The 19,624-nt window shown below is 45.4% G+C and overlaps 1 protein-coding gene across 1 annotated transcript in view; it reads left to right on the top strand.

Moving 5' to 3' along the window:
• The window catches only part of LOC149325556 (thiopurine S-methyltransferase-like), a 47,264-nt gene that overhangs the window by 12,090 nt on the left and 15,550 nt on the right, over nucleotides 1-19,624 (top strand). Inside the window, exons 2-5 of the mRNA XM_089562974.1 lie at nucleotides 1,596-1,688; nucleotides 6,224-6,353; nucleotides 7,294-7,346; nucleotides 9,239-9,313. Of these exons, the coding sequence (XP_089419100.1) occupies nucleotides 1,596-1,688; nucleotides 6,224-6,353; nucleotides 7,294-7,346; nucleotides 9,239-9,313 (351 nt within the window). The remainder of the gene's footprint in view (nucleotides 1-1,595; nucleotides 1,689-6,223; nucleotides 6,354-7,293; nucleotides 7,347-9,238; nucleotides 9,314-19,624) is intronic.

The raw sequence follows: 19,624 nt of genomic DNA, 5'->3' as shown, positions 1-19,624 counted from the left end.
ATGCCCCGCATCAAGCGATGTATACCGGCGTGCTCGCCAGGCTGCTGCATACGCACGTTGTTTAGCTAGCCTTTATTCCCGTTCTTCGCCTGTTTCTCCGGCACGGCGCCGTCGCTTGGCCGCAGCAGATCGTTCCAGCATTGCCTTGTACGCATCATCCGACATAGCGCACTGAGAGGAGCGCAGCTGCATCCCCCCCCCGTTTTATCCCCCTCTAGCGAGCGCCCTCTCTCGGCAGCGGCGCAGCCGGCGTGTAATGCTGTACCTCCACCATCGATGGCGCGAGCTGGGGCCCTGGCTCTCGGTCTGTCGTGACGTCACGCGGTCACGTGGTGGAGCGGCGTAGCTGGCGTGTAAGGCTGCACCTCCGCCATCGATGGCGCGAGCTGGGGCCCCGTCTCTCGGTCTATCGTGATGTCACACGGTCACGTGACGCGCCGCTGTGTAATGTGGCGCCACGACCATCGATGTCAGAAAAGTGCGAGCAAGATTGCTTTCGCAATAAAAATTAATAGGATATAAAAAGCAAAAACTCTATCAAACGTCCCGTGAACCTCACTGTCTCTCGGTGCACCTCTTCTCGGTGGGCATGAACACCGGTTTAACAACACACTCTGTCAATGAAAGGAATTGTGTTCTGTTTTGCCCACAATAGCGTACAAAGCCTAGTTTTCACGCGTTATGACTGGAATCAAATCGCATGTGCATTCAAGAAGGCTGAGTGGAAGCGCAACTGTGCCATTAAAAAAGAAGAAATTTTATTAAAAATACAATGTTGCCCAGCTAAATGCAGCGCCCGCAGGTAAAACTTCGTAGACAAATGGGCCATGCAACAAAAAAGCAACGGGTTCTTCATTCGAAGAGGCTCGCAAATATTGTTTTCGTGTCCATAAATCTAACTTGGTGAGAGTGCTTTCGAAGGGTATGTAATATTGTCACGAACCAGAATGAGGGCTGCTGCAGACGCTGAAAAGGACGGCAGAGCGCCTGATATTAAAGTCAGTAACCTAGCCCAGCCCCACCGCTCCTCACTCGACTCGTCCGGTTCGTCGTTCTCGTGGCTCAGCACTGGGTGCGTGGGTCAGGATCGTGGAAATATGCTATTCTAGATGGGGGTCTCATTTCGCTCCGCGCTTTGACAAGTTTTACCCCTGTTCTGCTCTGTCCTGTTCAGTTTCAAGTTTTACCCCTGGTATCCGACACGATACGCGTTTGAAGTGACAGCGGTTGTACGTTTCCCGGAAATCGTGTGTCCTTAATTTAGACCGCTGCATGTGGGCTTTCTATGATACCTCGGGTATTTGACAATGCGTTGCATTTACGTTCGATAGTTTTCTACTGTTGTGACGCTGTTAAGAAAATTTTGTACATTGTTCTTACACAATGACCGTGCATGGCTTGCGTTCGAAAACCAATGAAATAGGCTTTTTGAAAACCTGGAAATACTATAAATGAGAGATAAATAGTTTCTTTGAATCGATATACCAATTAAAATTTGAAACTGTCCTGGCACAGATTGGAACAAATTAAATGAAGCACTATTTGAGTGGATGTAACTGAGAACTTGCATCTGTTGTGCTTCGAATTTAATGCAGGCTCCTGCTAGACAACAAAGACGTAATCTTGGCTGGAAAGAAGAATGCACGCGTGTTCATTCCCCTCTGCGGAAAAGCTCACGAATTGAAGTGGTGAGTCTGGCGAGAATTGTGAGGTGCTTGAGGTCGCCCAGGAAGGCATAAAGCCTAGCTGAAATATCGGCCAAGTGTCGAAAATAAAGCTGTTTGCATGCCTCAGAAATGCCAAAACAAGGCTCAATTGTCGTACGCGCAAACATTCCGCGCCGATTTTTCTCATAACATATTACAATTGTTGCGTCTTCTCATTCACAGCATACATGATCAGCATCGCACGATCATGTCTCATTCGGAGTGAGTGCCAGTGGGTCAAAGGTAGAATTCTAAAGTCTTTTTCTGCGCTGAAGTGTTTCAAAGTTGACTGGCACCACAGCTATCATGCAGGCTGTTCGTGGACGCGATATACCGTCTTCAAGATCAATACCTCCTCTGTTGTTGCTGACACACTCCGCAAAAACTTTTCTTGCCAGTGGTGAGAAAGCTGCTGAGTCGTAACACGCCCCCCTCTCCCTTGCAATACCTGAATATCATCTCCTGTAAAAGTACACAGTTCTCTCTTGAACCATACTACACTAGCAATACTCGTAGTTTCATGCACATTTTCAACACCACTACAAGTGCACTATTTTACGTTCAAAATCAAAGTCAAAACAGATTATTTCATTATTACAAGAAATTCGTGACGCACGTCCGGTTAGAAAAGGCTGCCATGATGGCACCGGCTAGACGAGCAACGACGCATAACCACGCAGCAGGCAAGGTGCCATGTGAATGCCTTATGAGCAAACTTCGAAGGCAGTGACGCCTCTTCGCAGGTGCTCCGCCCCTGTCGCTTTCTCTTCATTACCTCAACACTCAGAATGTTTGCAGACGATTGCGTTATTTATCGCAAAATCCGCTCCTTTAATGACCACATCGCCCTTCAAGAAGATCTACATCGCATTAATAACTGGTGCTCATCATGGCAAATGTCCCTTAACACTGATAAATGCCAGTTAATGACATTTAGCCGTAAACGGTCTAATTACCTTTTCACTTACTCGCTTAACAACAGTCCAGTCACTCTTGCGTCATCGTACAAGTACCTTGGCGTTCACTTTTTATCTAATCTCTCATGGAAAACCCACATAGAAAAAATTGCTGCCAAAGCTAGCCGTACATTAGGTTATTTAAAGCGTAACCTCAGAGGTGCGCCTTCTTCCACACGCCAGCTCGCATATCAGACATTCGTCCGCCCACAAATTGAATACGCATCTTCCATTTGGTCACCTCACCAACAGTACCTAATTAATTCCCTAGAGCGCGTACAAAATCGTGCCGCTCGCTTCATTTCTCGCAACTATTGCCGACATTTCAGTATAACTAACATTAAGGCTTCGTTATCCCTTCCATCCTTAGAATCTCGCAGAACAATAGCACTTATCTGTCTCTTCCATAAAATTGTTTACAGCCATCATTCCTTCACACTACCCCTTAAAAAACCGGCCCGCACATCTCACCGATTGCATAATCACCTCAGTTTTAAGCGCCTTTCGGGAAGGACCACTGCATTCAACTCATCAGCCCTGCCCCGTGCAATCATTTATTGGAATAGTCTTCCTGACAACATTGTTCACATCTCAGATCATGTTATTTTCAAAGAAAAAATAAGTTGCATTTTCTTGTGAAGTGTGTTCTGTAGTGCGTTTTTCAATTTAGTTTTTCAATTTAGTTCTATTTTCTGGTTGGTTGCTTGTTCTTTGTATAACGATGTTAAAATAACCATGTTCTACTTGCTTCTTTTTCCCACCCCAGTTATGTAACCCCCCTCACATAATACTCCTGTCGGAGCCCGTGAGGTATTTGAATAAATAAATAAATAAATAAATAAACAAGAAACATATAGCTGAATATAACTATATATTCTGATTAAAAGTCACCTAAGTCTAAGAAAGGCGCAGTGTTTACACTAGTAAACTAACTTGCCTTCGTGATGATTGATGCGGTAGTAACTATTAGGTAATTTTTCTGGAAATAGCTCTCGGAAGTTGACTCATCAACAACTGTAAACTTCATTTCAGCAGACCACCAATTTGTTATTTTACAGTGTTAAAAATGCTTCGGACTTTTATTCTGAGGAAATATCCTTCGATAAAAAAATACACTAAAAGAAGCAGGACACTAGGAGGGAGATGTTGATAAAACGCGGGCTAGCCGGCAATTAATCACTCTTCGTTTACGTTCGAATATGGATGGCAAAAAAGTATGAAAAGCGCTTATACGTCACATATGTCCTTCTAGCCATATTTTCGAGCTTGATGAAAAATCTCGTGATTCTCAACTCAGGGTACATCCTGTGAACATTTTTTTACGTTTCATGGCCCTCAGATGTACCCAATTAACGCGAGATAGATATATGGCTCATCGGCAACGAAACCCGGCGGCGTACAGCAGCACCAGTAGCCCGAAAACCCCCATTGATGTCATAATTATCTCCAAAGACGTCAGCAGTAGACCATTAGGTGAGGACGTCTACAGCAAAGAAAAATAAAACATCTTCCGAAGGTGAGTGAACAAAAGACCTTCAAATTGCGAGGCGAGCATGCAACCCACAGGACACAAAACCGCGCCATTTGACTAAAAAATAGTGGACCTGGTGCACGCGGTTCCTTGCGACTGTATGGCAATCAGTTGGTGTGACATAACCAAGGGCGCACTCTTTATTAAACCTCGCAACAACACTCAAGATGAGAAATTGCTTCGCATTCAAACATGTAAGTGGCCTCGATAGCCCTCCGTAATTGTTTTCTAAAGGTATGGCAAACCGACTAACCTGCCTTTCTATTAAACAGTTGTCTATATATGCTAAGCCCCTGGATTTACAGAAAACAAATAAATACTACTTTTTCGAAGATCAATAGCGTAAGGAGTGCTTCGACGATATATTTTTAATTTATCCGGTGAGATTTTGGTACGAAGTTTGGGGCTATTATGAAGTAAGAACAACTAAAACAGTATTGAGGATCAGGTGTTTTCTGGCAGAATTTTTTGTGGACAACACGCGACAGCCCCGTTCACCTCGAAAAATTTCCTGTCAAAGAAGGAGTAAAATACTGCAATGCTTCCTGCGCTTTCTTCATAACGTGTGTTTTTACAAAATTTTCTAGTAAACACAGGACAGCGCCTAAATTAAGTCTCCTTTTGTCTTGAGATCTTGAGAACGCCATAAGCACACATAACCACGCATAAATTATTTTGAAAATATAAGCAACGGATATGTGAACAAAACGCCTGTTGCAATTGAAAGCGTGTAAAAGAACTGGGAAATAAGATTTCGAGTGGGAGTTTCAGCTGTTGACCGCTGCGTGTCAACAAAAAATACAGAGCCCGCATATTACCAAAAATGAAAATAGCATTCGCGAGTAGTTCCGCTAAATGTGGCCCCATTCAACCATTGTCACCGCGGTAATCAGGTCTCGTGAGAATGGACTTACATTGTATAACTATACCGGGTGGTTCAGAGAAGACTGTCCAAAATTCTCACAAATAGGCCTTTTTAGGCATAAATGAGGCTTTTGTTGAATAGTATCACCAGTGTTGGCAGACACCGGAAACCAGTGCATTATCTTGAGCAGTAAGCTGGTTAACGAAATTTTTATAACACTGCCGCAAAACAAAACTACCCTCGCCGCTGTGGCTGAACAAAAAGTCGCTGCATCGTGGTAAAATACATGCTTTTTCGAAAGCATGCAGGCAAAGCAACCCCTTCAGTGCACGTAACTAGTCGAAGGAGCAAAATTTGTCGAGGCTGAGCGCAAAGTTAATCACGTTTACTAAATTCTAAAAAGTGATGTGGCTATTACTAACGAGTACTCCGGCTCAGTAGACGAGCGCCTTAATCACTGAGTCATTGCGGCCGGACCACGGCGGTCCTGTTCCGGTGTAGGCGGAACGCACAAGGGGCCGTGTGGTGTGCACTGTCAGTGCGCGTTAAAGATCACCAGGTGGTCGAAATTTATCCGGAGACCTTCACTATGGCACTTCTTTTCTTCTTTCACTCCCTCCTTTATCCCTGCCCTTACGGCACGGTTCGGGCGCCATCCGTGACATGTACGCCCGTTGCTGCGTCATTTCCTTTCCTCAAAACCTTTTTTCAATATTCAATTTATTACTAACGACCTACTATAAATCGCTAATGGCAAATAGGCGCCTAAGTACAGTAGTTAAAAAGTTCGTTATGAAAACTTAGGTAACCAGCTTACTGCTTTACTGAAACACTCGGTACATCTAGTACAAGGCCCTAAACAAGATAATTATTCTCCATATTTCATATACAGAGGAATTTAAAGATAAATACAATTTGGATTCTATGACACAGCCACATAACATCTACTACAGCTTTGCACAAGGTGTTTATCGGTGCCATAGCTCTTTTTAAGAACCGCGTAATATATTTCGGCGTGGAACAAAGAACAAATAGTCTTAATCGTAATTTGATACTGTGCTTTCTCTCTTTTAATAAATCGAACGCTCAGGCTCAACATACACGAGTGAATTTATCAAAATGATTCATGATTTAAGCTCATGTTTGTGGTTCATTGGACGCGCAGGTTTCTGGACCTCGGTCACAGCGTGATTGGTGTGGAGTTTATAGAGGAAATCGTGCAAAGTTACTTTGAAGAGAACGACCTGCCCATGGAAGAAGCCACGTGCCCCATTATAAACTGTAAAATTATTCAGGTAAGGTGAGCAAGCTTTCTTAGGAGCTTTTCGCTCTTTGTGCATACTGTCACTATCTCTCTGCGCATTGCTATGTGCAGTTGACTGTGAGAGAGTTAGGCATTCGTAACATATAGTCATTTTCAGTCGTGTGCCGTACACCACAACTTACCATGGTCCGAATCGCAAATATCTGCTAAATTTAAAAAGCCGCCTGCGAAATAATGTGCAGCACCTAGTTTTACCAGCTTGGCTGGATACTATTGGTATTTAGACCGGAATATAGAAAAACGGCACCCAAAAGTGCCATTGATTATGAGGCCTCTTTGAAGGTTTGCATGTATACCAGAAAACGTGGAGTTATTTCCGAAATGAAATATTTCAGATTTGGCATCGCAAAGCTTATTCCCAACCACAGACGTCCTCTAATTAGTGAGCAGCAGTTGAGCACGGTATAAAGAGCAGAAAGGCACTCTGGTAGTTATCACCATAACCCGACGCTTAACCACGCTTGCTGACTTGGTGGATGACCAAATGCTCTGAATCCCTCATGCATGCGGCCGCTGTCTTTCAGGCGCTCGTCTATAGCAATATTAGTTGGGCAGGCAAGTGAAGACAGGCTTATTCATCAACAATTCGCCCCGTTAACATCTACCGCTGCACATAGTAAGCATCAAGTACAAATGCAGCTTACCGACGGAGGCCTTCTGGGAGATCAGCACAAGAGCTAATCATAATGGCAAAACAGCTTAAGATACAGAAGGCAAACCTGATGCGCTCAGATTTTATGGCGCAATTAAGCATTTTGTTATTCTCTTCCTGGCACTGACGAGACCTCTGTATTTGTGTCGCGATAATTCCTCTAAACTATTACACGCAATGACCACTCACGTTTGAAAGACTTACGGGTTGCCCATGTTCGATTAACATTTGAATTTCTTCTTTTTTCTTTTCTGCCCAGACTCCCGATCAGCGCCTTCAAGTTTTTGTTTGCAACATTTTCGACTTCGAAAGGTAATCCTCTGCCTTTCTTTTCAGGTCACGCTAAACGCCTAAGAAAGCCGAAATGGAAACTGGTGCATTGGATTGCGTCAATCAGGCTGCGTGGCCGCAGCGGCCGTTTCGCGTGATCGCATGAGGTTTCCCTGTCACGCAAAAGCCGGCTTTCGCGTCATTGCGCATGAGCGAGAATTCCTGATAGGTAAACTGCGTTATTATTATGTTACAGCCGCATGACCACGAGCGGGTATTTCGAAAAATCTACAACGCTCACGCCAAGCATGACATTAAACGTTGAATTACGGTTATTAAACATGACATGAAATTCAAAATTAACGAAACTCCTAATGTCACAAATAATTGAACTTCGTTCATAAGTAATGTCAGTTGAGGATAATTGCAAAGAATCTTTTTTTAACCTAATTCGAACCAACGTCCTATGCGTTGCGTGCCAGACGCACTACCGGCAAGAGCACGGCAGGCACACTTGTACGGTTTGTGAAGCAGCTGGCTTTGTAATCATGTCGTGCCGTCTTTCATGTGAAGTGGTATTTTACGAGTGTATGGCACTGAGTATCTGCGTAATTCGAGAGGACCACAGGCTGCTATCGCATCACAGTCTTAAGGCAGAGTTTAGGTGCCCCCTAATATTTACCGGGCTCCTGGGACTGGCGTCCAGAGCGTTGCGTTATGTTCGCTAGCAGGATTTTTGGCTTTAGCAGGCTGCCAGCTTTAAGGACTTTTCTCTTTACGTTTTCAGTGCGCGCCCTCTGTCCCCGTAACGTGGTGGTCGCTGGACACTTAGAAAACTTATTTCATTGCCGCTTTTTTCTCTTTTTTTCCCTTTGTTCCCCTCCCCAAGTGTAGGGTAGCCAACTGGGCATCGCCGGTTAACCTCCCTACCTCTCCGTCTATTTTTTTTTCTCTCTCTCTCTCTCTCTCTCTGCGGTGTTGGCACGCATAGTTCAAGGCCATCGAAGCACAAACTGCACTCTAGAGATTTTTGGTTCATTTGGAAACAATGACTGCCGTTAGCTGCCGCAGACAAAGTTTGGCCAGCGAAAAATCTATCTACGTGACGAAGCAGCCGTGTGCAGGTTTCAAGAACTTAGTGTTGAGTGCTCGATATAAAAGAGCTAAACAGAGGGTTGCACATCATTTTTCCTCCCTGCCCTCTTGCTCAGCTCCACTGCAATTCACTGCTTTGATCACAACTTTACGGAAATCTCTCGAGGTGAAGTAGATTTATAATAAGAGAGGAATTACTCATTGGCTTTCTACACAGTGCAACCATTGAGATACAAAGGAAAGGTGAACAGCTTCAGCTGGAACCTCGTAGTTAAAAGTTTGTGCTACTCCAGTATTCAATCTCTGGATCCCTTACTTCGAAGGGTTGCACCCTACACGCTGCTCACTTTCGGCGATCTCTTGCACTCAAGGGATGCTCGTAGCAGAATAACGGTGGCTATGTATAGTAAGTCCCGAAAAGGGTTAGTGGTTATTGAAATGCACTTCGTCTCCGAAAGGACTGACTTCTATGAATGGACTAAAAGAGCTACAGCGCAGAATTTTGAAATTCCAATAAAATGGTTCCACTACTTATCCTCCTCTTCAATATCAAAGCCACCGTATGAACGACATAAAAATATATTTCTTACCGTGAAGACGATGTAGCTTTTATATAAGCCAATCTATTTGATACCTTCGTCCACCTATTGTTGCTGGCGCTAAAATTTAAAGGTTTTCTTCAATACGCCAGCACATATACTGCGCTGCAATGCTTCACAAGAAGCTGAACACCTTCATGTGATAACCAGGTTGCCGTCGAGGAGGATATTACAAGAAACCGGCACAGCGTGGCAAAAGCATTCTAAGCAGTTTATGTTACGTTTTCCTTTATTTCTTAGGGAATGCATTGGACCCGTGGACATTGTGTGGGACAGGTCCGGATTCACTGCGATGAAGAAAGAAGACCGCGGAAGGTGAACCGCCTTTAATGGACTTGCTGGGCGCAAAGAGAACGATCTCTTGAGATTGAATTGAGCACTTTCATTTACACTGAAACAAAAGAAACCACGCATCAATTCTGCTTGCACCGGCAGTTATTGCATCCTCCGCGCAGCCTGCATTCAGACAGGAATGCCTTTTGTAGCAGCCCTGGAAAGCACCCAGTGTCATTCGCACCTTTTCTTATATGAGCAACAATGCTGTCCATGATCGATGCGCTTAAAGAGAACGGTGAAGTGCGGTCTTGATGAAGATTATGTTTCCTGGGAGGATTTCTTTAAAATATTTGACACGTGCCGGGACTGAGGGAATATATCCACGCCTGAATGGAGTAATTAAACCTTCAACGACAAAATTATGAAAAGACTACATTCTAAAAGCTCATTTCATGTTTTACGAGTGATGTATCAACAAACAAAAACTAGATTAAAATATACTTGCTCGCGCAGCTGTAAATTAGGGGAAAGGCATGCTGCGAATTCTCTGCCATCGCATTTCGTCCGGTTTGATGCACTGGAGCTTCCAAAAACTAATTATGTTCTAGTGTGGAGAAAACTGAGATATGTTGTGCGCATATTTAAAACGCCTAGTTTCACATCGTCATCATCCTGACTACACCCGCTGCAGGACAAAGGCCTGTCCCATGTCTCTCCAATTAACCCTGTTCTTCCCCAGTTGCGGCCACCATAATTCCGCAAATTTCTTAATCTCATCCTCCCACCTAACTTTCTACTGCCTCCCGCTACGCTTGCCTTCTCTTGCAATTCACTCCGTTACCCTTAAGGACCAGCGGTTATCTTCCCTTTGTATTACACGCCCTGCCGAAGCCCACTTCTTCCTCTTAATTTCAACTAGGATGTCAAAACCCGCGTTTGTTCTCTAACCCACTGCGCTCGCTTCCGATCCCTTAACGTTACACCAATAATTTTTCTTTCCATAGCCCGCTGCGTTGTCCTTAACTTAAGCTGAACCCTCTTTGTCAGCCTCCAGGTTTCACAACATTGACATGAATGGCTAAAACTTTTAAATTACCACAAGCGGACTCCTATCCAAATTGGAGCGTATGCTTAGGGGAAACAAAGTTTCTACCACCATCACCAGCACGCATGCCGCAACTCTGTTTTCACAACGGAGGTCGCGCTTTAGTGCCCTTTCAGGAAACATTCTGTCGCGTCAGAGGGGAACAAAGTAAGAGCTCCAGACAGCACTTCTAGGCTCGACGCGCACGTTTTTGGCTGATTGTTGGCTTGGAAAAGCAATCCTTTATTCTAGACTCAATTTAGTCTTGAAATCGTGTCCTGCAAGCATTTGAAACGTAGGATACCTGTCTTATTTCGGATATCAACGTTTAAAATCCACATGTAACAACGGAAACGCCGTGCGGCAAAGGGCTAGATTCTCAGTGGCGTGAAGACGTACTTGCCAGCCAGTATTCGTTACATAGGCAAGCAAAAAGTTGTTTTTCCTTGGACGGATGTACCAACTGCTGTTCAAGGAGCGAAAACCTATATACCTTTGGAATGCAGTCGCTATGTGCCGGTTACAAGCCAGTTTCGTATTTTCGCTAGTGTTAGTTTTCGGCCACTGGTAATGAAGTTTTGCATTACTGCGAAAACAAACTAAGCATATGGTTAATCTTCTAAGAGTTCGATCTCTGTTTTTCATGTTCATTAAGCGGACGAACGACGGGCAAAAAAACTTCGAGTGTGTGCATCAAGTGGTGCCTGTGGCCGAGCGAGTATTTGCACTGTTGTCGCCAACTCCGTTCTTTTCATACTTGTACTGAAAACTAACTGGCTGCTAAAACGCACCAACAACCTGCGTCACCTTTGTCAGTGCCACTCCAGGAGCAGCTCAGCGTAAAAGAGAACGAAGGAGGTGTTCCTTGAATCAGAAACCTCAACGCTCACAGAAAGAGCGCCAGTGTTATTGCTCCGAACAAAGTTCTGACAAGAGGGCTTGGTCTGACCCGTTACTGTCATCCCTGGTCTCGATTAATTAAGTTTCTCTGTGCGAGGAGGAAACACCGGCGTGTCATGAACAAAAAAGGACAGTGTGGGAGACTGGCATTTATTGCTTTTAAAGATTATTTTGCGCGCACGAGGCCGTTCACTGGAAACGAAATCGAAACTTTCTCCCTCAGTACACTTTTTGACCTTGGCACTTCTTCTACTAGTTGTCGCAATATTTTCCCACAATACACTTGCCGTTTAGCTCACAGCACTATCAACAGCTAGCGCTGAACATGCGCGCCACTCCTCCATTCGAATGAACATTTCCACATCTTGAGAATGAGCATTCATATCACCCTAGCATTTAATTCGTGGCAAACAAGAGATGCACAAGATATTTGCTGAGCACAATCGTTCAATTAAGCGGCTGGTTAGAGAATAGTACTTAGGAGCTAACGAAGAGTTGAAAATATTTAGCCACCTCTTTTCACAGGCAAGCTCCTAATTCCTGTTCATGCCCGCGAAAGTGGTGCTTCCGTAACAACACGAGCAGAAAGTGTGCGAGGAGGAAAAGGCGGAAGGGGTGGAGAGAGTTCTCACTCGCAATAGTCGCAAGGCCTAGTCAATTCATAGCGCAGAGCACCCAGTCTGAACTGAGGGGGGAGAGAGGTATAGAGCGGGGGGAGAAAAAACACACGAGAGCAAGACTCCCACACAAAAAAATTTACTGCGGAATACCTTATATACCGTTGCCTTTTTGCTCGTCAACGGCGTGATTGCGACGAACCCCGACAAAAGAAAATCGGCAGCGGCTTAGCTCGGCTACGCCAAGGTATACGTAGCGAAAGCAACGACGAGGCAAGCGGTGTGACGTCATACCAAACGGCGGCGGCGGCTCCGCCGCGAGGCGCGCGGTGTGACGTCAAGCCAGACGGCGCGGCGTCCGCCAGCTGCAGCGGTTGCTAGGCAACAGCTCAAGGTAGGTCTCTGTGCCTCCTCGGAGCTCCGCAACAGCGAAATCGCCAGGTTCGTGGCCAATGTAGTTTTGGCTACAAAAAGCTCACTTAACCCAGATGCTGAAATATTTTACACGAGCAGTACCAGAAGAAAAGCGAACAATCCAAAAATGCGCCAACATAACCATGCACTCACGACCGCGTGAGCATAGACTGCTTCAATCAGCCGGCACGAGGGATGTTTGATCACTGGCAGGTCCTTTCACAGTGCAGCAGTTTATGGCCCATTCGATGGGCCGATTGATCTACGTCATGAAAGCCTCGAGTGTAATCAGAAGGAAAGCGATGCAGATAGTCAGAGGGGATGAGGAGAAATGAATAAGCTAGTCTGAGAGTGATCATATGGGACCCTGCAGGCGTTCGCCAGGGTGGGCTTGAGACTCCTCCGGCTGCGTAAGTCGGGCTTCTAATCGAGGGCCAAAGGAAACTTACAATACTTATCTAAGAGAAATTTCTTCGTCCGGCTGCGATGTCTATACCTAGTCGTAGTAAATTTATATTTACCGTCACGGAAGACAAGGCCAGAAAGAACGCATTACGAGCGCTGTCTCCCAACTAAAGTTTTTTGAAGCAAACACAGATTATCTAACCACTACAAGCAACACCCCAAAAGAAACAATCGCCAAAAACGATACAGCATACGAAAATGGTGAACGCACCTGAAAACCACCCCGATCAAGATAACCAAACCCTCGCCTGTTAACGTGACGGACGGCTTGCTGACATATTCGTTTTGCTGTCGCAAATTATGTCTGGAATCAATGACTTCCATTTCATTTGATTTTTATTTTCTTAAAGACCTCCTTTGGGGGCATTACATAAGGGGTGGGGCCAACATAAGTGTATATAAAATATTTTCAAGATGACAGGTGCGATGTGACTTCGTCTAGGAAGGTGGATGGACAGTTTAATCCCGGTTAATCGGCCACAAATGAACCACAAAAATGACCATACTCAAAAGATACCGGTACCAACATTTACAAGTGCTACAGTGTAAAACAAACTTTGAACGCCTACCAGTTACTGAAGACCTCGGGACTCGTGCTCCCGTAATCGCATACATTGATGCATCCGCAAGTTCTGCCCACGTATGTCCTTCCGCTACGTAACTACATCCGCTCAACCAAATTCATTTATCAAGGTGAATACACATTGTTATGTTTCATCCTACACTAGTTTCTTTCGGAAACCATATTTAGTGCTGTATTAATATGTAAGCATTACTTGCGTCATGCGTGGCGTCCACAGAAAGCGTGTACATACAGTGCGAACAGAAAGTATCTACAGAAAGTGTGGACACTTACCCGATCTTACACGTGTTACTCGGTGGCAGCTCGGATAAGTCCGGTTAAGTTCGGAGGAGCGTCGCGCCAGCTGCGCGAGAAATTGCTCGGGAAGAGCAACATGAGCCGCACAATCCCTACTGGTGGCTTTGACAGGAACAGACATCTTCCAGTGCGACGGTGCATCGATTAACCGCTGCGCCACTGCGCTGGTAATGGTATAAGGACTCGCCGCCGCCAATGAATTCTAAATAGAGAATGACCAATTGTGCATATATCGGCATTAACCCAAGGGGCTTCGAATGGTGCGCGCTTTGGTGACCAACGTGGACTAAGTTCCACAAACACACGAACCACCAACGCACCAACGTAAACAGCAGTAGTCCACAATACTTTCACATTCATAGCGCGTGAGCAGACTTAAGTGCTCCCGATAGTTTTCTAACAATGTTACGGACTGCTGATAGCTCGTTAGGAGCCGAAAAAGTCATACCTTCCGGACATATTTTTCGAATTATGCGACAACCTACCTCCATGAGGCAGGAGTAGTGGTCTGCAGCACTTCACTGTGCAGCCCCAAGTTCGACCCACGAAGCCCTACTGAACGGTTCCAAAATATCAGTAATTTATCGCACGCCCTCGCAACATAGGAAATCCTGCGTTTTACAGCCTATAAACCTGTTCCTGTAACCAATCCCCATGCTGTGAAAGCATGACCTCAGGACAGTTTACCACATGCTGGACACCGCAATGAAATCTTTAATGAGCTTAGAATGTTTAGATCTTTAAACGAGCAGCGGCTTAACACTCTATAAACAGGTTTCTAGGCTGACGAACATACGATTTCCTCGCCACGTCGTTGCCAACGCTTCCGACAAAGTACTAAAAAAAGGTGAAACCGTTTAATGTGGTACGCGGGAACAAGCTGGGGCTGAAGAGCGAAGTACCGAGACCATTATGGCTAACCTATATATGTAGTGAGGCGTCCCTCACGTTAACGACCAGTGAGTTGGACTTGATCGGGGCGGTTTTCGGGCCCGTTCAGGAATTTCGAGTAACTGTATGCTTTTTGATGTTTGTGCGCTTAGGGCGTTGCTTGCAGCGGCTACATGAAACTCTTCAGCTGCTCTGTCCGCGCTCGCTGTCTCTTCACGTTCTTGAGTTTCGCGCTGGTGAATTAAAGCGGCACCATACTGACTTACCGGGAGGACTATTCTTCTAGTACAAGTAGCAGTATACCACTTTATTCGTGCCGAACACTTAGGCGCCTGAGAGGTCGGCTTCCAACCGCGCGAGCAGGTGCTCATCGTCTTTAACATTGATAAGCCACTCCAGGTATTTGGCGACACTGGAGCAAGATGTTGAAAAGAAACCCCAGTGACGAGTAGCGTGGTAGGAGAAAAAAAAAGTGGAAGAGGTTTCCTCAAAGGGCAGGAAAGTTTGGACACCGAAAATCGCGGCGGAATTTGTGGAGATAAAGCAGTGCAGGCGTGACAAGTCTGATGAGCTGTACGTGTTAAATTTCGTGAGCATACCGAACAGAAAGCTCAGTATGAGGGCAAGGGCAAAAGCATATGATCAACGCGGATAGCATTGTAAAACTCTGGCGATGCCGCGAAGAAACAGTCTTGAGACACCCTCCGGGTGCGTGGGCAAGTCGCACGACGGTACCCGGATAAGAGTTTCATTGGCAAGCTGGTTATCAAACTCTTTTTCCTCAAATCCTGACTACGCAGGGACCGCAAGGAAGAAGACGGGGCAAGGCTACACGTAAGAAAGTGCGATGTCGAGTTCCGTAGACAGATCTGGTGAGAGTGTTTTAGATTGAAAGGCACAAATGGTGGCCTGGGAGTCAGTGTGCATGGCATAATGCGGCGAAACTGGAATTGAATGAAAACGTTGAGTGGCTTGGACGATGAATAGCACCTCAAGCGAGATAATCAACGGTGGGTGTAGGAACGGACAGCTAGTATGAGTGAAAGGGGTCTCGACTACCGAACAGGCTAGGGGCTACGTAAGGGTCATTTATGTACGCGACTGCACGACTATCGAAGGCTGGCTACAATGAGAGGCAACATGTCGGCATCCAGCATGCACGACCAGGGAAATATCGGATTGAACAGGAAGCATACAGAGGTTAGAAACCTGATGCAAGGAGGGCGTAAGAAATGGGCACGTCTGGATAAGACAAACAGTGGCCGGGTTGTGAGGCGAATGCTTATGAGCTCTACTGTAGAGGCGAGCCGCTTGTCGGGCGTGGTGGAGAGAAAAGAGAGTGCCAAGAGAGTGTATGTGTCCAGCATTCTTGCACAAAAATACAAAAATTCCGAAACTATGAGGTTCTGATATGAAATATGCAAAATAATGGCCCTTTGTTACGTTGTGTATCAAATTCTTCATTTTGCAGTGTTTCCATCACTCGCATCGAAGAGTTAAGACTGCCATAGAAAACCAATAGGGAATGGCTTTGACAATAGAAAAAAACATCAGTAGGAAACAAAATGGCAGTGGCACAGCTCATCTAGGCCAGGATATGCGTAGCGAAAGCAGTTTCGACTAGTTACACATTTCGTTAGTGGCACACCGTCGGTGTCGCTCAGCAGCTTGGCGGCGTCTCTTCGCGAGGCGTTCCTCTCTTTATTCTGGCGTTTCGGCCACCCGTTTAGCCTTTCTCGCCTCGTTTTCACGCTGTTGGCCGGCCTTGTACCATGCGACCACTTCTGGATAGGAAGACTCAATTTCACGCAGCCTGTACTGCTGCCGTGACGATCATGGCTGCTCTCCTTCTATGGTGTGCGTCTGAGGAGCGAGCGCATCGCTTCCGGCTTGTATCCCAGCTGCGCGGCGTCGCTTTGTGCATCCGCAGTCCAGCACAGCGCCTTCGGCGCCATGCTTGCCATAGTAACTGCGCATGCCCAGTAGTTAGTTGCCTTTGGCAGGCGCCGCGAAATCCGCTTCTGCTAGCCTAGTGCAGCTTTCTGTGCATTTGCAAGCTGGTCGACGGATATCGGCGAAGATTTTGATTATTATAGCGAAATAATACAATGTATGGAAAAATTTGTTTCATAAACTATTTCCCGTAAAAAAATATTTTTCTCCAAAATCGTTGAGTATGTATGATACTTTTGCAGTCGCTATAGATGTTTTCAAGTTTTTCACATGACTTTTCGACACCCTGATTCCGCAATACCTTCATTACTGCTTACGTTTGCATTGAAACAATCCTTTCTGGTGGTCAATGAAGGGCATATGTTGGCGCTGGTCCTGTCGTGTTTGTCTCTTTTGTCCACGTCTTTTGCGCCGTTTTCCTGTTGAATATGTAGGGGTTTGCTATATTCTGCGCATTTCTTTATTGTCAGATAAGTAATGCTAATACAGCCTTTGTCTAGTAGCATTTACGAAAGCTCGCATCATCATTTGGTTGACTGAAGTCTAAGGATGTCCTGGCTCTATTAGCAATTGTTTTATGCATTTTTTATTGGCTACGAAGAGTAAACTGCTCGATCTGAATAATTTCAGTTCCTTTACGTTATCTGTCTATTGGATTAGGAATATCTTGGCGGTATTCAGCGGTTATAGTGTGCTCTATAGGCATTGCTTATATAGGATGGCTAGTTTTCCTAGCACAATCTCCCATCCGTCCATCAGCTGATCAGTTGCCACCTGATTCTCCACAGCAGGTTTCCCCCTTAGCATCGCTGCTAAGACTTTATTCACTTATTTTTTCGTTACTGGCGGGATGTCCCATTGGTGTGTGATACTTGCTGTTTCATTTGACTCCTGGTTATGTTAGTTACAGCACAGATTTCTATAGAAATATTCTATTACTTTACCTATCGTTTTTTCATATTGCTAATGACATTTCCCCCTTATCTCTACGCAGGCTGCGCAGAGTAAACTGATTGAATGGTGATTTTTCATTCCTTCACGTCCCCTTACTTATGGATTAGCATGATATTAGCATTCTTCCAAGCTTTTGATAAGGTCAAGGAACTGAGTTAGAAGTCTCTAAATGCGGACCAAACGTAGCGAGTGCCATGCGCCTAATTTTCTTTCCTTCAAAAGAAGTCGGCGAAATGGGCCGAAAAATGGTACGCCCAGGCGATATGCCGACTGTAAGAATGAGGCAGATGAGTAAGGAAGTCTAGGATGAGGGTACAGCATCTTTTTTACATGCTGCATTATAGAGGAAGAAAATTTCTCTTTCGCGCTGTCGGTCAGGTTGCAGATATTGAATAAGTGAAAGTATCTCACAGGGGGAAGATCGTACGTGTGGCGTTAGCAAGAAGTGAAGCCTCAAGTTAGCGGATTCTGAAAGCAACGTCGAAGTTGCTGTGTTTGTAGCCTGCGTATGGATGTAACGTGGTGGATGGAGGTGGGGGAACGTGAACATACGCAACATTTGCTGAGAATCAGTCGCAGAACTGCGTGGTTATAGTTTTAGCGAGTGTCAAAGCATGGTTTGGAGTGGTACCGAGCAGGCCTTGAAAAAGGCTTAACTTTGATTTCCGATAGAGCATCGAGTCGAGATGGTTGCAAGGAGCAGCCCATCGAAATCGCTGGAGGGAAGCACAAGTGGCGTACGTATCGTCTTGGAGCTGAGAAAATGAGGACTATAGTTTGAGGCTGCGGTGTCTGACTGAGTTTTCATAGAAAGCTTCTTTCAATGCTTCAACAGCCGGCTAAGCTGAGGGTAGGGTTAAAACATAATAAAGGATTTTTAGCTCAACGGGGACACAACACAAGAAAGACGACGGCACGGGCGCTTACTCCAACTGTTTAATCAAGCGACAGCATACGAAATATATAGCCCTCCCAACGCATGCGCACACGTACAAGGCACCCAGATACACCATGCATCAATCTTATCACAGTAGGCGCGACAAAAAATTTCCTCAGCTTGATATAGAAAAACAGAAGTGTCACTAACACAGCTCAGACCCGCATTTTTATATGAAAGGCTTCCAGAATTTCACCAGCCGTCTGATGTTTACCTCTGCCCAAAATCCTCACCTCGCAGAACCGTGGTTTGCAATTGTTGCAAGCCCTACAGTGCTCAACAAGTCGCTGGCTTTCATTATTTTCAATAGCTTTTGCGTGTTCCCTAAGTCAGTCATTCACGCATCTTCCCGTCTGTCCAATATAGGATTTTCCGCAGGATAACGGAATTTCGTAGACCACGTTGGTGGCACACTTCACGAAACGCTGGCCATGCCTCTTCTGGCAGCCGATCTTTTGGCTTTCGCAAGTTATGCGACGGCTGAGCTGCGCAAACCTGCGGGGGGCAGAGAATGCAACCGGTACTTCAAACCGGTTTGCCAGTTTCTTCAGGCCGTGAGTGACTTTGTGGATGTAAGGTACCACTACAGGCCTCTCGTTTCCCGCCGGCTCATTTCTGCAAGCGCCAGCCTTCATCTTCTTCCGGAGCGTTTCCGCCACAGGGAGCAGGACCGACTCAGGGAAGCCGGCTTCAGCAAGCCTGTCCAATTGATTATTAAAACTGGCTTGCATCTCATGCACGCACGATTTTCAGAGCGAGGACTCCGAGCAGAGGGTTGCGATGGCGCTCTTCACAACCTTTGAGTGGGAAGAATTATAATTCAGGAGACCCTTTTGAGCACCCTTTTGAGCACGAGGGGAATAAGCCCAGCAAACGTGTCCATCTAAAAACTTTAGCTTTAAATCTAAAAACTGAAGCATGCCATTGTTAGGTAGTTCAAAAGTAATAGTTAGCCCTTTACCGAGTTTTCTGAAATCATCTAAAATACTATTCACCGTAGTCTCAGTCGACTGAGTCTGTTGCTTGTTTAAAATAATTAATAAGTCGTCCACATAACGGAACACTTTAAGGACCTTGTCATTGTTAGTATGGTAAAAACGATCGTGTAAAGAGCGATTGATAAATGATAACAAGATGTTACAAAGTACAGGGGCCATGCAAGAGCCAACGCAGATGTCTTTGTTTTTCAAGTAAGGTTGCTCGTCAAAAGAGATAAAAGTGCTACTAAGTTATAATTGTAAAAGGGCTAAAAAAT

The sequence above is a fragment of the Amblyomma mixtum genome, chromosome 10 (genome assembly GCF_055824585.1).
Source record: "Amblyomma mixtum isolate Tamu chromosome 10, ASM5582458v1, whole genome shotgun sequence".
Taxonomy (NCBI): domain Eukaryota; kingdom Metazoa; phylum Arthropoda; class Arachnida; order Ixodida; family Ixodidae; genus Amblyomma; species Amblyomma mixtum.
The sequence above is the reverse complement of the archived record's forward strand: the minus strand, read 5'-3'. Positions and strand labels throughout refer to the sequence as shown.